The sequence below is a fragment of the Fusarium mangiferae genome (assembly GCF_900044065.1).
Source record: "Fusarium mangiferae strain MRC7560 genome assembly, contig: FMAN_scaffold017, whole genome shotgun sequence".
Lineage (NCBI taxonomy): Eukaryota > Fungi > Ascomycota > Sordariomycetes > Hypocreales > Nectriaceae > Fusarium > Fusarium mangiferae.
In genome coordinates, this window is record NW_024573937.1 from 675,037 (window position 1) to 695,361 (window position 20,325).

A 20,325-nucleotide genomic window follows, 5' to 3' on the forward strand; every position below is an offset into this window, starting at 1 on the left:
TACCTTTTACTGTTGACTCTTGACAATTGAATTCTCTTATGGCATTTATACGTGAACACGTAAGGAGTGAGACATTACATTGACATATCTTGCAGAGCGCCGCCACATGACTTCAGCATTGACAGTACATGAAAGCGAGACTAGCATGGTGGTATCTGATTTTCTCCAGCGTCACCATAGTCTCTAGCCATAAACTGCCTGCCCAACAGTTTTCAGTCACGGACATCCCATACAGTCTCGCGGCATGGTTGGGCGCTATGTACTGCGGCCCAGCACTTGGCTTCTCAGTTGTTGTCAAAGGGTGAGCTCCTCCTGGTTCCTTAATATTTGGTTCTCTTCTAATCAGCAATAGATGGCGGTGGTCAGTGTGGGAACTGCTATGGCTCTCAGGCCTTGTCTTCGTGCTCCTGGTTATCTTCTCAACTGAGACATCGACACCGATGTTGCTCTACCACAGATCCAAACTGCTACGCGAAGAAACCGTGTCGGATAAATACATTGACGCATCGTCCATCGCGTTGAGGACGGTGACTCCGAGAGAAGCCACTAAAGCGGCGCTAATTAAGCCATCTGAGATCTCTCTTAAGGATTGTTCAATCGCGTTTGTGAACATTTACGTAAGCTGCCTTGACAAAGTTGCCTGTCTTATATCTAACTCCTCCGTATAGACACTTCACTTATGGAATATACTATTCTTTCTTTGAGGTTTTCCCACTTATTCATCCTCAGATCTATGAGGTGAACCTAGGAGACATAATCGCTGTTTGTATGTGCGTTTTAATCGCATGTATCATTGGCGTCATATGGCCCCATCTTGCTATTGCACATATATCGAAAAGAGATTCAAAGCACTCGGGTCATATGATGTCCCCGAGACCCTTTACGTCCTGGGCTGCTTCGTGTCTTTAGTGCGTCAATGGGCGTATTGGTATTTGGCTGGGACGCGAGACAGTCATGTCCCTGGGAGGTGTCAACGCTGGGTATTGTTATTTACTGCGGCTTTTCATTTGCTGTGAGCTTGGGTATCTTCATCCATCTCCCACTGGAAATCCTCATTACGCAGCTAGTCTTTTCGCCGCCAATGATGCTTTGAGAAGTTCGTTTCCAGCAGCTGCCATTCTATTTGGTAGGCCTCTCTACCTGAGTCTAGAGACAGGAAAATGCTTTAGTTTATTGGGAGGTTTGAGCAAACTTGATATTGTTGGGTCCTGGTCTCTCTTCCGCTATGGAGATCAATTGCTAAAACGAAGCAACTTTACATTCCAACAATAGATGCAAATCGGAAGGGTTATGGTTGGGGATAGATTACATTACCTGATAAAATATTTCAGTTATGTAAGGCACCGCTCTAGGTCGCATTGAGAGAATCTGAATCAGGCCACGCTCCGTGGCACGTTGAACGACCTCACAGAAACCGTTTACGGTAAATTAAATAATTATTATCAGGCTCTCAACACGATCACGTTGGATAGAGGTACGGAAGTTGTTAATTCATGCAATGCTATTAGTCCACATTATCACACACCTACAAAGAGCATGTGGGTGGACTTGCGGAGCGGCACCATGTCGACAAACTACTATATCTGCTTAGAGGCGGAAAGCCGGGGTCTCGGGGGCAAGTTGTAGGGCGAGACAGACTGAATTTACAATGTAATGCCTGCAAAATCTCTAGCCTCGACGTTGTTTTGTTATCGTCTTCTGTTTCACGGACTAATTCAACCCGGAGCGCCCTGATAAGCTTGTGCCTGATGAATATGTAAGAACTTGTCAGGTCGTATTTATCAACAGTGTGTTCTACCTACCCTCTATTACCCTACTCCCTCAAGAATCAAATGAATATTACCTATCTTCTCTACACCATCATGTCTCGAACTCTGATTTACCAAGTCACCCAGGAACTGGACTATGACATTGAAGAAGTCTAGTCCATAATATCCAAATTCGATGCCGTCGCCGCATGGTCGCCATTGGTTGTTCAATGCACCACAGAAGGGGAAGGGCCGCGTTCAATCAGATCTGTTGTAACAGACGCAGGCAGCCACTTCAACTAAAAGCTCGAGATTCTTGATCACGATACACATACCATTAGCTACAGTTTCAAGCAACCTGTGCCATTCCCAGCGACTGGTCTTTATGGGGACGCAACATCTCGATGCGATTGCGCCGGGCCAAACGTTTTTCACGTGGACAGTGTAGGCCGAGTCGATCGATGAGGAAGTGAAAGACACAGTTGACCAACAAGCGCAGGGTCTTGTTAAGATTTCTCTTGCTGGACTTCTGGGATTACTCGAAAAGCGCCAGAAAGAGGCATCGAATCTGTTAATAGTAGAGCAGAGTGTAGCTTTTTACCCTTGTCAACTGGATATTGGCTTTCCCGAGGGCCTCATGCTAGACCGACAACTAGTAGAGCTTTTGCATCTCCAGCAACGTTGTAAACTATGAATCTCTGACCTTTGCAGAACTATCTGCACTGCTCTAACTGTCCGACTCATAGAACTCCCAAGGAACTAGAGCATGGGATCTCCGGCAACGCTTAAATCCTCGAGTAAAGCATTCTGAGCATACAAACATAGATGAATCGCCACACTCGACGCAAGAGAACGCATGGTCATCCTGTAAACTCAGGGTACAAACATAGCACCAAAAAAGAGCGGGATCGCAGTTTATAGTCTCCGCGTAGCGAGGTAGAGGCTACACGATGGTAAACGGACCAGACGGAGGACTGCATGAGCCGTTAGGGGTACCTCGGAGGGTTTCTTGTGTTTCCAGTAGCTGTATCAGGTTGGGTTCATTTGAGCGCTGGACCCACCAGAGCAAATCTCCACCAATGCTGACCCGATGTTGTAAGTGGCATCCTTTGGAGAGGAGGAGTGTTGTGACCTCTAAATGCCCGTTCGCCACCGCTGAGAATAAGGGGCTCAGACCCAGCCAGTTTTCGCTGTCCTTATCGACTGAATCTGCGGAAAGCAGTAACTCTACCAGGCTAAGATATCCATTTCTTGAGGCAATAAACAGAGGCGAGAATCCATATAGAGTCGTCTGACTCACGGGGACACCGGGCACTTCCAGAAGAAGCTTCATCACTTCGACATAGTCCTGACTCGCGGCGACATGTAAAGGTGTCTCGCCTTCTGAATTCGAAGCTGTAATGGTTCTTCCTGCTCCGCAGGAGAGCAGTTCCTTTACAATGTCGCTGAAACCTCCGTCTGACGCCGCCCATAATGGACTACTATTGTCAAGGCCGAAGATTTGTATAGTACTTTCTGCGCCGTGTGCAAGGAGTGCCTTCACGACATCCACATAACCTCTCTCTGCTGCAATAAGCAAAGGCGTTTTACGCATTTCATTGGAAACTGAAAGGATTATCTGAGCTCCAAAGTTGAGTAGTTCGCGGACGACAGCGACATTACCCAAAGAAGATGCAAGGTACAAAGGCGTCTCGAGCTTTTTGTTCTGCATTTCCAGAAGGCGCTGGTGTTCTGGGTCAGAGTATTTGAGTATCAACTTGACATAACTGGCGTAGCCCAATGCCGATGCCACGTGTAGTGGTGTGTCTCCCTTTTCGTTCTCTATCAGTATTGATTCCTCGATGCCTGGGCGAAGAAGAAGATTGATGATTTTGTCACGCCCTGTCTTAGAGCACGCAAGATGAAGTGCCGTACTGCCATCTGCATTCGGCATTGACAGTGTGCTTTCTGCACCGTGCTCTAGGAAGAGCTCCACTAGTTCGATATGGCCTGAAGCTGCTGCAACTTGAAGCGGCAACTCCCCATCGCAGGATGGAATGAATAAGGAAGACACAGCCCCAAACTCAAATAGAACCTTGACCATTTCGATGTCACCAGTTTCAGCTGTAATAAGTAGCGGTGAACCTATGTTGCACAGATGGTCCGTTGCTAGGGCGTCAGGCCCATTGTGAAGGATGAATTTCAATAAATCAGCATGGCCAGCAGTAGCACATGCGTGGTGTAGAATATTACCGCCCTCCGGATCTCTAATACTGGCATCAGCCCCTTGCTCCAGCAGATACTGGTAGCATTTGATGCTGCCCCCTCTGGCCGCAAGATGTAGTGGCGTAAAGCAATTCTTGATCTGTGGTGACACGTTGATTTTGGACTGCACCAAGATCCGGACAATGTCTTCGAAACCATGATAGGCTGCAACGTGAAGGCATGTAAATCCACTGACGTCTGTTATGCTCAAGTTAGCACCGTGTCGAATAAGCAATTTCACTAATTCTGCGGAGCCGGACGAGCGTGCCAAAAAGATGGCTGAACGCCCGAGAAAACCAATGTCGTTTACGTCTACGTCGCCAATGAGACAATCTGCCATGTTAATCCATCCTTCATAGCATACGTGGTCAAAAGGGCGAAGCTGTGGGTGAAAGGCTGGGTCCGGAGCCGACCTTGAGCCCCCCTCATACGCAAGGTAGTTCGTGAACGACTTGAAACATATATTGTTAATTTTCAAGAAAGCTTTCGAAAGATCTCGAAGCGATGGATCCATGAAGCCTAACCTGGCGTGCCGCGCCCAAAAGTACGCGGCATAGGGAAGGAAGGCTTTCAAACAAAGATCAGGATCATCATTGTCGTCCCAGACTTGCGGCAAGCTCAGATATAGAATGCAAGCCCGTGCTATGGCTGTATGGTGAATTATTTCACCTTCCTTACTTATTAAGTCTTTTGGCTGCATCCACATGGGTGCCGGTAGATGCTTGATAAGGTATTGGCGCACGGAGAAATGCGGTACGTGAAGTGTCGCATATGCTGGTAATGGTCCCCCCTCGTCGTCATGGATTTCCGCAAAGGGACCACAGAGTCCTAGTATTTCGCCCGCGACGTACTCGTCGTCAATATTCTCGGGGTAGTCATTAGGGTCCAGCTCTCCAAACTGATCGATTAGTACAGCTTCGACGACTGCATAGATAGGAAGAGGTTCGATTCTGAATGCAGTCCAACGTAGAAGAGCGAAGGTCCGATCTCGGTCATGATCCAGCATTCTCATGATCCGACTCCAGCTTTGGTCATAAAGGCTATCAATGCCGGAAGGTGTATTATCCACCACTTCGTGAAGTCGTTTCCAGCTCATTGTGTTCCGCAAAGACTGCTCTTGCATTCTGATCCACAAGAACTGTCCTTGGCACTTATTGGTCATAGACTTTGAGATTGCTAACCGTAGATCCTCGCTTTTGCCCCATAGTTTCCTATCTACCACAGACTGGGAAAAGGCCGCCGTATCGGCCTGAACATCATTCGTGCCGATCCTGTATTCTGACAAAGTTTCTTTATGCTCTTCAAGGGCTTCTCTGATTTCCGGCTCGTCTCGACTGACGAGCAGAAGACTGACATCGATACTTGCTATGGCTCCCATGATGTCTCGTAGGAACCTAGCAACTGATGCGTCTCCGTTACTCAACTGAGAGCACTCATCCAGTCCGTCTGCGATGAATACGCAACCTGGTACTGCTGCGATAATTTGCTTGAATAGATCGATAAGTGTCTTTCGGGAGGCCTGCTCAGAAGAGTCATTTTCCCAGGCGCGACGAATACATTCAAATGCGTCGTTACTGTTAATGGCAACTTGGCGCTGCCATGATCTCAGAGCCGAGAATGAATCTTCTCAACTTTCATGATCAGATGTGAAAAAGAAATGGGCCACCGGCGTATCGAGAGCCTCAGATAAATAGTGAACGATATGGGCACACAAGACGGTCTTTCCGAAACCTGCAGGCCCGTTTATCCACAGCACGTGTGGCTCAGTTGAGTCCACTGGTGAGAGCCACGATTTGAATGTAGGTCTTTCTAATATCCATTCGCATGTTGTGTTGACTCGCTTGGCCAAGGAATCTTCGTATTTGTCGTTGGGAGCGGACTTTCCGAGCCATGACAATACATCGCGCTGCATTTCGACTTTCTTCTGTTAGTTAAACTATACCATACGCTGTGGGGTGACAAGGCTTACACTTCATGCCCTCCTCAATCTTGCTCAGCATTTGGCGAATATCCTCTACCCACGCTGTGCTCTCCAGTCCTTCATAACTTTGGTTTTTGTCCTCTGGTTGAATCAAGTTGTAAAGCTGCTGCACCAGCTTCTCGAACATGTCGACTTGCTCAAGGCGGCTCTCCTTACCACCAAGGGTCCATTTCAATCGCTTGCCTCTTGATTGTGACAGGCCTCCGAACTGCCCGCTCTGGAACCGAGGTCCAGTGCGAGTTCTTTGGAGAATCGACTCATCGCAGATAGTCTTGGCTATGATTTGCAAGATGCTCTCAATCAGATGTGTCGTCTCTTCGTTATCGAGTCCAAGATGGTGATCTGACTGGAGGCGACCATTGGAGATGCCAACGCTGACACCCCACTGTTCAAATCGGGCCCTAGCCGCTCGGAATCGGGTTTCTAAGATATGGGTCTCGGAATTTGATTCGCGGTAAGTTTGAAAGCGAGACAGTGAGTCCAAGCAGACGCTGAAGAGACCAGCGAGTCCGACAACACCAACGGCGAGGCCGGTCACTTCCATTTTGTTGAGATTGTGCGGGTTTGAAAGAGGATAAAGGAAATTGTCGGTGAGATTACGATATTCTTGTAATCAGCCACTTATGCATCAAAACCTAACAGGGCTCTCGGCGAGGCTCCCAGGTCGCTGGGCTGCCGCAAGGCAGACTGCGAGACGCTCATGACCAACAGCCAATTGGAAGTCAAATAGCTGCATTTCATTTGGCAAATTATGCTACTAAAGTAAATACGTAATAATCGATGTCTGCGGCTGAAAATAGAAACAATAAACGGTCGGTAAATCTTCCCCGCCAGCCATTGGCATTTCCTCCAATACATTGCAAGGACTCATTTTCACAATGTCTGATCCGCTTTCTCTCACAGCGAGTGTCGTTGGCATTGTAGGTGCACTACTACACGGCTCTAAGCGACTTTACGAATTTATCGATAGCCTTCAAGATGCACCAAAAGACATCGCCGCTATATCGACCGATTTGAGGGCCTTGTATGAGATCCTTGCCCATATCACGAATGTCCAGGATAGGTTATCCAGTCACCTCGCCCTCTGTGCCAGCTTAAAAGCACCTTTGGAGAATTGCTTGAACCTATTCGACGAGTTCACGGCCTTGCTACAAGGTTTCACTCAGACCTCAAGAGATGGGACCATCCAAATTCGAATTTGGAAGCAAATGGCCTGGGCGTTGAAAGACAAGGAGATCCAGCTTTTTCGGGATACGGTTACGACATATAAAGTATCGTTGGATATGGCGCTGAGTGCCATGACCTTGTAAGTGCACCATGATATCCGTGGTCATCCTCTTTTCTGACATCTATGGCCTTAGTTCCACCATTGCGTCATTGAATGAACGTAGCAAAAGCATCGAAACAGACTTTAAAGAGGAGTTCAAAGACATAAAATCTAGGTTGCAGGCTTTGGATAATGATCGTATCGAGTTGGCTAGTGTGGCAGGGTGCAAAGGCTCCGAATGGTATGGGACAGAAGTCGATTTTGCAATGAAACGTTTCCTCGAGTATACCGAGTCACTCTGTGACTCACCTCCAGCATCATTTCCTGGATCACCAGTTCAACGTTCGTCCGAAGACTGCGATGAGCTTGATACACAACAAGCGTTACCAGATACATCAGTATCACGCCAAGTCAACGACAACAACAGCACAGTACCAATCACTGGAAAGAAAAATATGGGATTGTTTAGTGAAACAAACCCTCCCGCGCTTGGTATCTATTCATTCAACCCTGATTTACTAACGGTTGAAGGAAGGATGCCAAAGTGGATGGAAGATTTGATATCGGGACCGAAAGATACATTCATTGATTCAGAGTCTGAGAGTCCTTCCAACACCGAAGCTCGTCTGACGACACCAGGTGCAACCATAAATCGAGGCAGTAGGGGAGATCAATCATCAACGCACAATGCTTCTTATCCCCAATTCTCCCGCGAGGTCATGAATCACAATGAAAAGGCCCAAATACCTACAGCCTATGACGATTTGACGACACTCGGATTGAAAGAGATTCATAGCACAAGCGGATTAGACGCCGCCAGAGTGCTCTGGCTGGTTGCTACTCGGAAAGATCCCCAGTTCAAAATCGGCCATGTCGATATGTCATGTTCCTTTGTCGTCTGCGACATCACTCTTGAAGACTGCCCCATAGTATTCGTCTCTGATAGCTTTCAAACTCTCACGGGATATAGTCGACGTGAAGCTCTTGGTAGGAACTGTCGGTTCCTACAATCGCCAGAGGGGGAAGTCTATAGAGGCTACCCTAGGCACTTTACAGACGGCGTAGCTGTGTACAGTCTTAAGAAAAATGTACACAAGAGGCGAGAAACCCAAATAAGCATTGTAAACTATCGTAACGGAGGTCAGCCATTCTTGAATCACCTTAGTATTATCCCCATACCCTGGGATACGGACGAGATTCGGTATTACGTTGGCTTTCAGACAGACCTGGTCAAAATAGTTCCCAGAGGCCTATGGACATAATTATTAAAGAAATTTCAGCTTTCTTTGCTCGACTTATAATAGCTAGGACCACTATTACTATGGCAAGATAATATACTACTATTTGTATTTACACTTCCTGTTTACCTAACATCTTGGATTCCAACTTTTCCATCCTCCTTAACCTCACCGCGTGACACAGGTTCCACATGAATACATAACCCATGACCCCGGCCACCAGAACTACAACCACTGCGATCGGTCCAACAATAGCCAACACAGTAAAGCACATCGACGCGCTCTGGAATGCGTCACTCTCTCGCAGCATCGTCGTGGCCAGCCCGACCTGCATCGCGGCCAAGATAAGCGCAAAATAAACCGTTGCCACCGTGATGGGCGCCACCATCTGATTGAAGAAATGACGGTAACTAGAGTATGGGTTCAGATATCCATTGACGAATGCGTGTACACCCCCGGTGTGAGAGCGAAACCGCCATATCCATTGGATCCGTGGGAGCCGAAGGTTGCCGTACTTAAAGCGTGGATTGATATCGAGATCTTCTGCTTCAAGATGGTCGGTGAAAGAAGAGACGAAGGCAGTCCAGCGCTCCCAGGTGATGGAGTCTGAAAGAATACCCTCTGCCTGCGCGACCTTCCAGTCGGACTTGTCTTGGATCAGCCATGTGTATGACTGGACCATACCAGCAGCGATAGCCCATAAGCTGTCATCGCCGCCGCACAGATATCGCTCCCAAAAGTCAAATGACAATAAATAATCGGGGCATGGCTTTACAAACAGCCGATAGTCATCCCAAAGGAGATGAAGGTCTGCCTGCTCAGCACACACTATCTTCCGACCGTACACAAGATGTTGATGTAGCGGTCGTCCAGGCATCGGCTTCCCGACCATCCAGAGGTGGTTATGGATTTCATTCAGCCTAGACACGTCTAGATCGACTTGTAGATATTTTCCGACGCCATAGTCAAAACTGAGTCGATGGAGCTTCCCTTGGTTCGTGTACACGGCCGGCAGGACGAGAGTGCCCGGCTTAGATTGTCCGATTCTTTTTGTGCCGTCGGGAATGTCAAAGAGTGATACGGATTGATCGAATGGAACTGGTCTGACCGTAGTCAGGGTGTGTTGTCGAGAGATTTCGTGCATTGTCTGTCGATAAAGGGTATTGTGTCTTCAGAGTTTCCTCAACAGTGGTTCGTTCGCGTTGATTGTAGGAAAAAAGGTGGCATAAGATTGCGAACGACCTGTTGGTCACAAGACCAGAATGCAGCAGCTGATAGCTGACGTCACGATAGGCCTTGCTGTGAATGGTTGAGGCAGCTAAATTATGACTATTATTGGGGGAGCAAGGGAAGCAGTTACTGAATCTCACTTATCGCACACCTAAACGACAAATCAAGCTTTTCATCATGGTGGTCATGACGAAGGAACATAACGTCACTGTGCAGTTCACAAGTCATTCCGACCACCTGATTAGTTAGCGTCATGCTAGAACAGGGGGGTTGATAAGCACTTCGGCTACAGAGTACCCAGAAGCGGTCATATTGGCCGCTGATCTACCAGCTGTGCCGCAATGGCAGGTGTAAGCATGCTAGGGCATCAATTATAAAGACGAATATGCAATGCACCTGTGATACAATAATCGCCTAGGTGGATGGGCAGAGCGTATTCCCTTTTATGCCCGCAAGAATCTAGTCGAAGGATCCAGTTCGACAATTGGCATCTCTACCCATCATGACGGTTATCCATACACTCGAGGCCAAGGCCCTTGCAAAGGACGAAGCGCACAGGAAAAAACTCGAGGAAGAGGTCGAGCGACGCAAGGCACAGGAGCAGGACAGAAGCAGAGGCGAAAATGTGTGGTTCTCTCGTCGGATTAAAGACGGCCATTTATACCACTGGGCGTTATTCGTGTACGGCAAGAAATACGAGCTGAGGCTCCCGTCGCGACAAAAGTACAAAAGCCTGCCAAAAGGACATCTTGTCGGGTCTTTGGTACCGTCGATTCGCTACGAGAGCAAGATTGCGCCATGGTCCATGCAAGACGAGATGATGCGGCTTCGACAAGAGAGCCTTGACAGCGAGGGCAAGCCGTATGCTCAAGACTACTATATCTGCCAGATCGGCTGGACCAAGATGTCGGAGAAGAGAGTTGACGAGGAATGCGAGGCCGCTCACAAATCGTTTGGCGTATACGTCCTCGGTTTCAACGACTGTCAGAGTTTCTTGCGGCAATTCGCAAAGCGTATCATCAAACAGCCCGAGGACTGCGCCCTCGACTTTCCATGGTTCGAAAAGAATATTCAAACGGCATATCATGAGTTACAGCTTATTGCCGCAGATGAAAACATCAAGGCATTTCAGTTTTACATGCGCACAGTCTTGTACGGCACTGCGGGCGCGACAGTCGCGGGGGCCGGATCGGCGTATGAGCATCAGTATCAATCGCAAGAGCCGATGACGAAAGCAAACGGCAGCAAAGAGGGCGCAAAGAAGGATGACGACGATGACGGGTGCTGCGATTGTGATGGCTGTGGTTGCTAAAGCAATTGTAATTGTTCTAGCTAAATTTACCAATTATGGAGAAGATATTACCGTGTTACTATTGATGTCTTTAAGCATGTTCAATATTGCTGTCCGATAGCGGCCATAGTGAAGCGCATATCCCTTGGTTGGAATAAGTGTTCTGCCAAAAGATAGAAGCGATGTTCGTTTTGTGTCGTTATAGACAACCATCAGGCCCTCCTGCGTTGCGCCATTTCCGTCTCTAATTGGTCTGGCGGATATAGGGATACGCGCGAAACGTTAAACATCATCCAATGTCAAAGGTTTTATTAGCTACTAAGGTAAATTGCAACAGGCACAAACACAAGAACAAAGCAATAGAGGTTTGAGCCTAATATAGGTATACGTCTTCAATTATAATTGTTGTATCTATATGTATTATCCTTTGCTATTTTGTTACCCCGCCTTATCAAGCTGATATTTACCGCATTACTAAGAATTAGAAATAATATCAGAGTCGGCAAACAGTCTTCGATATCCTTCAATTAACATACTATGCAAAGCTTGAACCTGTCCTTTATTACATGTATTGAAATCAACAACTATGCGACCCTTATATATTAAAAGGTATTTCGGAATGCCAGCCTTAACAACACAGCACCATTTCCTAACCAACCTCCGCGAGAGTACTAGAAATCAGCAGGTATATCATATAGTGTCCGCAAATCGAGTACGAAATTCCAACCGACTATTCTCCATGAAATCCTCTGGATATTTTATTATCCCTATTAATGAGCAAGTATCCAAGGCGATTTATAGGGATCTTAACAACAGCCGTCAAGAAATTCGGCTGCTTCGTGTCCACCCGTCTATTGACCCCGGTGCCTCACTTAGTTGCACCCTCCTACACGCAGAGCTGAGTCCAAATGCTGCTTCAACTCGGCCAAGCTATGAAGCGCTATCTTACGTCTGGGGGCATCCCGACCTTTCAGAGCCAATTTTCCTCAACAGTCATCCCTTCTTTATTACGCCCAGTCTGAAATATGCTTTAACCTCACTCCGGCAAAGGCATAAGGCTAGGGTCCTCTGGGTAGATGCAATATGCATCAACCAACTGAATGATAAGGAGCGTGGCGAGCAGGTAGCTCTGATGAGGCATGTCTACTCGAGTTGTGAGAGAGATATAGCGTGGCTAGACCCAATGGTTACCGTGAGGTTACAGGACAAGACCTCTTACACTTCACAGTCCATCGAAAAAGAAGAGAAAAGAGTAAAAGAAGGAATGGAATTCATTAAAACGTTGAATCGGAATGGTCAAAGGCTCAAAGCTACTCAAGATTTATATCGGAATACAGTCAACCCTACTTTTACAAAGGTACAGAAAGCACTGGTGGCGCTATTTGGAAGCCCAACTCTGTGGAGTCGCCTCTGGGTGATGCAGGAACTTTCACTAGCACCGCGGGTAACTTTAATCTGTGGCAGAGCTGAACTCGAATAGTCCTGCTTGACCGACTTTTTCAAAGATGAACCCTATATCGGTGCGTTCCATACAGACTATCCGACTCATTCGAGGTCCTACTATAGGAGCTTCAGCAAGGTCTTTCTTCCAGCAAAGCGGATCGAAGATCAGCGTCGGATATTGAGTCAACGTGGCAATATTACCTCAGACTTCCTCGATGTCCTGACGCGTTTTAGGGCCATGGAATCTACAGACCCGAGGGATAAGATCTACGGACTCCTTGGACTAGTAGCCCCAGACCCTGGTATTGAGGTCAATTACACCCAGCCGTTGGTGGATGTGTATAAGAGAACTACTCTTTCACTCATAAACCATTCTGGGAATCTCGATATCATCTGCCAAAATCCTTTCGAACTCTGGGGAGGTCCTAGGGCGCTCGAAGATTCTAGCGTGGGAAATCTCCCTTCCTGGGCTGCTGAGTTTGATGCAAAACCTGAGACTTGTGTTCCAGTCCTTTTTGCACAGCGCAATATATTCGCAGCTGGAAGTAAGCACTACACGGCTCCTTGTCGGGTTCTGGGGCAGGGTGAAAATATGCTGGCTCTGAGAGGCGTGAAGCTAGGGAATGTTGGGCCGATCCTCCAGAGACGTGTTATTATTTCTCCCGGCCTAGGAAAGCAGAAACTTACTGGAAATCACCTCAAAAAAGGAGGTTGGAACCGATTTATTAGAAGTGAAGAAAGGGAAGCAGGATTCTTGATGGAGATGTATTTGGGCAAGGAGGCCGTACGGAACCCCGACAGTAGACTCTATGAGCCGAAGGTTGGTGGCAGTCGGAGTGAGGAAGTCCTTTCGGAGGCGAAGTTTCATTGCTCCTCGGTACGACCTCAGCGTCCGCGCGATTCTATGTGCGAAACAGCCTTTTGCGCATTCTTGCGGACCCTTTTCAGGGACTGTACGCATCCGCCCCGGATACGCCGCCTACGCGACTCAGAAATTGCCTCTCTTCAAGTGCACAATCGCGACTATACCAGCCAACGATTCATCCGCGGTTTGAAGAACTATAAGATCCGTGATAACTGGCGAATTTCCAGATATGCGTTTAGTCATGATCCCGAGGCTGAAGATAAGATGCAGTTAGCATATGTTGGCTACGCGCCTTACAACAGGGATCTCATGTTCACAATAACAGATAATGGAGTGTTTCTGCTGGTGCGACCGCATGTGCAGCAGGGCGATATTGTGGTGGTTCTGGATGGCGCCAAAGTCCCAATGATTCTAAGGAAGGCTGAGTTGAATCGGCAAGGCGGGGATGATATAGAGGTTTATAGGATTGTGTGTTCAGCCTATGCGCATGGTTTCATGGATGGTGAGGCAGGGGAGATGGTTGATGAGGGGAGGTTAGAAAAGCAGGATATCTTTATTGTCTAAGTAGTAGTTGCCGTTTTGTTAGGAATCCTAGTATACCGGCTTAACTTCGAGTTCAAATGCTATGCTCTAGAAAGTGGAACAACAACATGGTCATTGAATGCCAAAGCTGGATGCCAGTCCTCTTGATCTTTGCTAACTCTCGCACCACTCTTCAAACACCAGCTCACAGCATTGGCATACGCAGTACCAACTCTGAATGCAAATTGCGTGTCTGCAACCTGAACTGCCCATTTCTGTACATTCTTCGCCTCTTCTTTCCCAAAGACTTCCCCCTTGGCGTAAGGACAGACATCTTTTAGTGGCTGCCAGAAAGCAATCTCTATCAGCACGAGGCCGAACGAGTAAATATCATATTGTGTCTTGTATCTCTTTGCTTCACTGCCGATATAGTCTGGATGCCGGTAGACGCTTCTTTCGACCTGTGCTGGCGTCTTGGCAGCATCGACGTTTGACTCTTCGGTATCTTGACGGGAAAATTCGAAACCGACAACAGAAGGACGAAGTATATCAGTGTAAGGACCAAAGTACACGATGCTGTGACTGCTAATAGCCTTGTGAACCCAGCCACTGCTAAAAAGCTCTGAGTATGCTGATGCAAGCGAGAAGGCGAGTTTCATCCGGACTTCGAGGGGAGCCAGGTGGAAAGATTGACGCCCCAACCGCTCGTGGAGCGTCATGACACGAAGGTTAGGATTCATTGATATGAATGAGGGCATCTCATATACGATCCACCAGCATTTAGTAACTTCATCTTCTGCGAAACCGATAGCTTTTAAGATGCAGTCACTTCTGCCTGGACGGAGCATCGCAACGAGCCGACCAAGCCGCATTTGGAGTTTAGAGCGGTTGGCCATGGACCGTTCATCATCCCACGACTTCTTTTCAAAGACAACCGGCTCACCAGTAGTTTTACTTGTTGTGATAAATCTGTCCTTGTCCCGGATTCCGGGCGGCATAGCGAAAGCACTCATGTCTAGCTGTGGGTTGCCTCGGAGGAAGTTTGTCGTACTCGGCGCTGCAGCGACTGATTTTCTGTCCACCAACCCTCGGAGTGAAGCTTCCATCGCCGGACTTCCTTCCAGGGCATTTCGCAGGAGGGAAACAGTGTTCTCATCATCTGCCTTTCCGACGATTATGATGTTGACTCTTGTCCAGTCTTGTTTGTACTGAAGACTCTGACGCTCTGGTAGAAGTTGGTTAAGTTTGTTGGTGTACCTCTCCAACTCAGCCACGCACTCGCGGAACTTGGACTTGTTCCCCAATGCCCATCGTAGACGAGCTGGTAGGTTAACCTTGAAGGTCCCAACCGGGAAAAACGCCTTTTGTTCTTTGGATATCAGGGACGGCGCCCCATCTTCAACCTGTTTACCAGAAAGTGCCAGGCCCTGCTTGTGTAGCTCTTCATTCCACTTGTACGCCAGTTCTTTTTGCCTGTGACCTACATCCTCCACAGACGTAGACACGATGCCAAACTTTGCCTGTAACTTATTCAAGTCCTGGAAAAGAGCGCTTATACAGTCAAGTGCGTTTCGTATTTCCGGAAAGATCGGATGCAGAGGCTCAATAAGTCTGCCTTGCTCCAACCCCGCACTTCGACCCCAGCACTGCAGACGGAACTGCTCGAGCTTCAGCTGCACAAACAACTCCTCGCACTCTTTGGGAAAGTGAATCGCTGTGAGGACTAGGTCTACAGCTCGTTTGGCGCCCTCGTATGTGATTTGCGTGAGAGCGATGATTGACCCTGGATCAAGCATTGTACTGGGCTGCTGGGCTAGTGGTGTGAGCTAGCTAGGATAGAGATTGGCCGGATGGATTCTGGTATCGTGAGCCGCTAGGTCCGATATGTTTGATGTTTGTTTAATTGATATCGAGTCATATGAGGCAATTTTAATCAAGGCATAACCAGTGCAGCCTGAAATCGAACTCTTACGTGGCAGATGCATCGAGAGGGCCTAGAACTGAATGGGCTGGGCTGAGCTGAACTTGGGTGCTTAGGGTAGCCAATCACAATCACAGCATCAGCGTTATCATACTATGCAGGCGCAGCGTCCGAGACATTACAGAGCCAAGGCAGATTTCATTCTCAACGTCGTTCTTTTCGCATCCTGAGCCTTTCATCGCGTCAAACACTCAGCATGGAGACAATTATTGACCCTTTCAGCCAGATTCTATGGCAGGCTCCTTCAACGCTGCCGGCGAGCAGTGTACAGCTCCAATCTGTCGAAGAACAGATTAAAGAGCAGCTCACTCGAAATGGAAACAGATTCCCAACTTTCTTGGCCCATGTTTCATCCCTTGAAAAGAAAGGTCGAAACACGGAAACTGTTTTCATTGATGAGTATATCCAAGGCTTCACCGAGCGCTCATTCATCGACCGCGGGGCAACATTCTCAGTAGAACGGGCCAAAGCAATCCCAAACCCTCAAACAAGCAGCTCTGCGCCTGTAGTCATCCGTCAAAACCGAATCGTGGCCTTGAAAACTGTTCGAATCCAGTCTCAATCAGATGATCTACCCAAAGCAGGCTGGGATCACGTCTTGCTCGAAATTCGCGCTCTTCTCCACGAGACCCTTCGCTACCACCCCAACATCGTGCGTCTCGTCGGTTTGTGCTGGGGACCTAACGGAGCATCCGGAAGCGTTTATCCTCAACTTGTCATCGAGCATGCAGAGCACGGAACCTTAGAGGATCTGCAGAGTAACTCGAAATCGCCACTTTCGTTCGTTGTCAAGCAAAAACTGCTGTACGATGCGGGGAAAGGCTTATCTATCATTCACGCTTGCAGCATTATTCACGGCGACATCAAGCGTCAGAACGTGCTGATATTCTCAGATAAATCCAGAAATGGGGCTTATGTAGCTAAATTGGCTGATTTCGGGGGCGCTGTCTATGGTTCTGAGAAGCATGACTCTTATCGCCTCATCTGCAAGACACCGAGATACGCGGCGCCGGAAACCGACGGCATAGTCACGGCAGAGGCCGCAAAACTATGCGACGTCTACTCTTTTGGTTTACTCGTCTGTGAAACATTTGCAGATGGCAATTTGGCCAATCTGCATTATGAGTTCGGTCCTCGACGAGAACCTTCGGGTTCGGTAACGCTGGCTCAATTAAAGCGGTCGGGACGACTTTTACACAGAGCGACATCAATGATCCAAGACTACTTTGATATGCGCGAGATCAACCAGGATTGTACGGAGATGGTTCTATATGTCCTTGAACAGACGATCCAAAAGAATCTGGTAGATAGGTCTTTGGCCAAGGCACAAGCTGCGCTGAGAGGTATCCCGTATGTGAAAACTCCCCCAGATCTACCAAAGTGCGACCCAGCTGATCTCTTACTACCCTAGTCTTTCGGCAGTTGATGAATACTTGAGTAACGTCGACAAAATGAATCGCAAGTGGAAGGAAGTTGAAGACAATGAACCTCCGGTGAGTGACCTCTTCTCCTCAAACAGTTCCGCTTCCAATCCTCCACCATGAGGCGGATAATCTTCCACACTCAGGGCTGACATCCTATCAGGGAAAGCATGGAATTAGTGCAGATGGCGCTGGCCTATTTTTAGGCACTGTTGGAGCTACTTATGATCCTCAGAACAACACGTAAGATATGCTAAAAAGCACCTTTACTTATGCTAACACTTGTTGCAGCCCCGGCTTTCGGCCCATAGTCAAAGCTCCAGTAAACCCAGGCTTCGTCTTTGAGCCTGAGAAGCTGAAGAACATCTTGTCATGGGAGCAGCAGGAACATATTCTCGAAGCACTTCAAGCCATCTCGGACTCTGGTGACCAAAGTCGTGATGTGGAGCTCCATAAACTCTTTGCAGCCTGGTTTCTCTTCCGATGCCACATCGCCGAGTTCGGCACTTCCCTCGACCCCGAGAAAGCTTGTGCTGCACTTCGAAGAGCGGCAAGTGACGCAGTGACCGGGTCTGATGATTCAAGCGGGTTCGAGTATCTCGCAGCATCGTGCGTATGGCGCGTGAGCCAAGCCCTGGGACAAGCACCACCAGAGCTGTTAGCCGTCTTCCCGTCTAGTCTGCAGTGGGCTACTCTTCGTGGAGGATGGCAGGCTGGCCAAGATCTCGAAGACGCTTTGCCGCTGCTGAGTGATGAGCAGAGACGGAACGCAACTGAAACATACCAGAACGCAAGGAGGCTTGCGAATTACTTCAGTGGTGTTCCTGGCTCACTAGCATTCTTGCCTCGACACTTGAGAAAAGAATTTTCGGTCGATAATGTGGAACAACTTCAGCGAGAACTGAGAGAGGAGCTTGGAGGAGCGTATGAGCAGTCACTGAAGAGCTCACCTGTAATGAATGAGGATGGCCAGCAAGTGACTCACTTCGACAGGATCTTTGTCAACAGCCGTGGACACGGAATCCTGCACATGGCAGCAGCCCGCGGACAAGCCAAGACAATTGATCATCTCATCAACACCTTTAAGCTAAATATCGACCTCCCCAATCAAGATTGTGAAGAAACGCCGTTAGTCTGTGCTTGCCGGAATGCTCACCTGGACGCTTCTCTAGCGCTCCTTCGCCACGGCGCGGATCCAAAAGGTCATCCTCTGGGACAAGACACCCCTCTCCACTGGCTCTGGAGATTTGAGAAAGACGAGATGATGCCAATGGCGAGAGGCCTGCTGAACGCGGGAGGTCTGATCGATGCTGCGTCGGGTGGCATGAGAGCCGAGGTTCTTAAAGCGCATGCCGACTGGGAGGGAACTATGTCTATCCAGACGACGCCTCTCGGGAGATGTGTTCTTTTCCAGAATATTCATGCCGCGCAAGTCCTCATCGCACTTGGAGCTGACCCAATGATTCAAGTTGACGGAAAGTCACCCATCCAGCTTGCTGCCATGCTAGCGCTACCGAATTTCCTTCGACTATTCTTATATCAAGATCATGACGAATCCAGGATTTCAGGGTTATTCAATGGTTTTGACGATCTCAGTCTCTTGAAGGCGACGCAGGAGCAAAAGGCTGGTAACCGAGATACGTTTTCCTTGCTCAGCCGACTCATCAGAAATGGCCCGAGATATCGTTCAGATGTCGAGGAAACGCTCGCCATTTTCAAGGAGCAGAGAGAACTACTGGGCACTGCTTCTTCCTGTGGATCGTCAGGAGAAGCCTTGTGCATGCAGATTCGACTTGGGAATCGTGATGTTGTTGAAGCCTTGCTAAAAATGGGCCATAATCCCTCCGGCTCGCCTGACAATCGGCCCATACGCCAAGCAATATTGCTCAATGACGAGAGGGTGTTTCGACTGTTGAGAGACTACGGCTGTGAGATCGAAAGTTATTCTGAGTGTCCACAGACTCTACTCCATGACTTGGCTGCGAGACCGGCTTCTTCTCCCCCCGGTATTGTCATAGCGGAAGAGCTCATAGCGTCTGGAGTTTCCGTTACGGATCATCCGGCAGGGACTAGACCGCCTGTCGTTGAAGCTATCTTGCATGGATACCTTGACCTAGCGAATCTTCTGATTCGGCATGGAGCGCAAATTGGCAGCCCTTATCAATTGGGACCCGACACTCCAAGGATATCCATCTTCAAGGAGCTCCTTGAGGAAAGAACGGAGACATCGCTATCCATCCTACGATATCTCCTAACACCAAATCATATGTCATCGGATTCAAGGCCTTTGCTACATCACAATGAGCAGTTTGACTTTATTGTCGATCACATCGGTGACCCTGCCGAACAACAGAGCGCATGGACTATCCTGGCTTCTTCACCACCAGCCCGCAAGAACGTAGTCGAAGCAGAGATCTACACGGCGCAAGTCCAATGCATGCTGTCCGAGAACTCACCCTTCGCGACCAAAGAGTGCATAAACTTTGATCATCCCAAAATGGGCACCGCCTTGTGCCGAGCCGCTTTGTTCCAAAATCATTTCCTTGTCGGAAAGTTACTCCGTAGCGGCGCTGATCCCAATATCAGATTCCATCAAGACTTTGGACCTGCACAGCGATACTTTGGCGATGGAACACCAATTAATCTCGCGCTGGGCTGCTATGAAGTAGCTATTGAAGGATGGAGCGAGACTGTTCCAGATCCTATGCTGGAGGATATGCGAAGTGTGATAAATGAATTAGAGTCTATTCCGGACTATCCGGACGAAGCGCTTACACGTGGAGGGGCACTCAAGAAGCGGCATGAAGACATATTACGGATGCGAGACGAAGGATGGGCAATGCAATCGCAGATGGCTAACATGAGCCTCGAGCAAAGGCCGATTGACCTATCAAACATGAGCGCGGTACAAGCGCCTGACCTGGAGGAGAGCCAGCGCGAGATGTTCCAGGCTACAGAGACGATTATTCGGTGGATGTTTGACTCACAGCGGTACGGAACAATTGGGCGAGCAGAAATGGCGAGGATCGCAGAAGGCGAGAATGCATAGTCTACGGATACCGCAGAGATAATTACTAGATTAGATCGGCATGCA

At 48.4% G+C, this 20,325-nt stretch overlaps 7 protein-coding genes across 7 annotated transcripts; 4 read left to right on the plus strand and 3 right to left on the minus strand.

The window, feature by feature from the left end:
- Positions 1–2,691: 2,691 nt before the first annotated feature.
- Positions 2,692–6,517, minus strand: FMAN_03752 (uncharacterized protein; the record flags this gene model as incomplete). Its single annotated transcript, XM_041824354.1, has 3 exons — positions 2,692–5,586; positions 5,659–5,909; positions 5,962–6,517. The coding sequence occupies 3 exons, from the start codon at positions 6,515–6,517 to the stop codon at positions 2,692–2,694; spliced, it is 3,702 nt and encodes a 1,233-aa protein (XP_041689844.1).
- A 334-nt stretch (positions 6,518–6,851) lies between these two features.
- Positions 6,852–8,502, plus strand: FMAN_03751 (uncharacterized protein; the record flags this gene model as incomplete). Its single annotated transcript, XM_041824356.1, has 2 exons — positions 6,852–7,279; positions 7,335–8,502. The coding sequence occupies 2 exons, from the start codon at positions 6,852–6,854 to the stop codon at positions 8,500–8,502; spliced, it is 1,596 nt and encodes a 531-aa protein (XP_041689845.1).
- Positions 8,503–8,590: 88 nt separating this feature from the next.
- Positions 8,591–9,622, minus strand: FMAN_03750 (uncharacterized protein; the record flags this gene model as incomplete). The annotated part of the gene is made up of 1 exon (XM_041824357.1): positions 8,591–9,622. The coding sequence occupies one exon, from the start codon at positions 9,620–9,622 to the stop codon at positions 8,591–8,593; it is 1,032 nt and encodes a 343-aa protein (XP_041689846.1).
- A 588-nt stretch (positions 9,623–10,210) lies between these two features.
- FMAN_03749 (uncharacterized protein) lies at positions 10,211–11,020 on the plus strand (the record flags this gene model as incomplete). The annotated part of the gene is made up of 1 exon (XM_041824358.1): positions 10,211–11,020. The coding sequence occupies one exon, from the start codon at positions 10,211–10,213 to the stop codon at positions 11,018–11,020; it is 810 nt and encodes a 269-aa protein (XP_041689847.1).
- Positions 11,021–11,585: 565 nt separating this feature from the next.
- On the plus strand, positions 11,586–13,871 carry FMAN_03748 (uncharacterized protein; the record flags this gene model as incomplete). The annotated part of the gene is made up of 2 exons (XM_041824359.1): positions 11,586–12,413; positions 12,480–13,871. The coding sequence occupies 2 exons, from the start codon at positions 11,586–11,588 to the stop codon at positions 13,869–13,871; spliced, it is 2,220 nt and encodes a 739-aa protein (XP_041689848.1).
- A 59-nt stretch (positions 13,872–13,930) lies between these two features.
- FMAN_03747 (uncharacterized protein) lies at positions 13,931–15,625 on the minus strand (the record flags this gene model as incomplete). Its single annotated transcript, XM_041824360.1, has 1 exon — positions 13,931–15,625. The coding sequence occupies one exon, from the start codon at positions 15,623–15,625 to the stop codon at positions 13,931–13,933; it is 1,695 nt and encodes a 564-aa protein (XP_041689849.1).
- Positions 15,626–16,006: 381 nt separating this feature from the next.
- Positions 16,007–20,280, plus strand: FMAN_03746 (uncharacterized protein; the record flags this gene model as incomplete). The annotated part of the gene is made up of 4 exons (XM_041824361.1): positions 16,007–17,160; positions 17,222–17,303; positions 17,395–17,474; positions 17,523–20,280. 4 exons carry the CDS (start codon positions 16,007–16,009, stop codon positions 20,278–20,280), a joined length of 4,074 nt encoding a protein of 1,357 aa, XP_041689850.1.
- Positions 20,281–20,325: the final 45 nt, after the last annotated feature.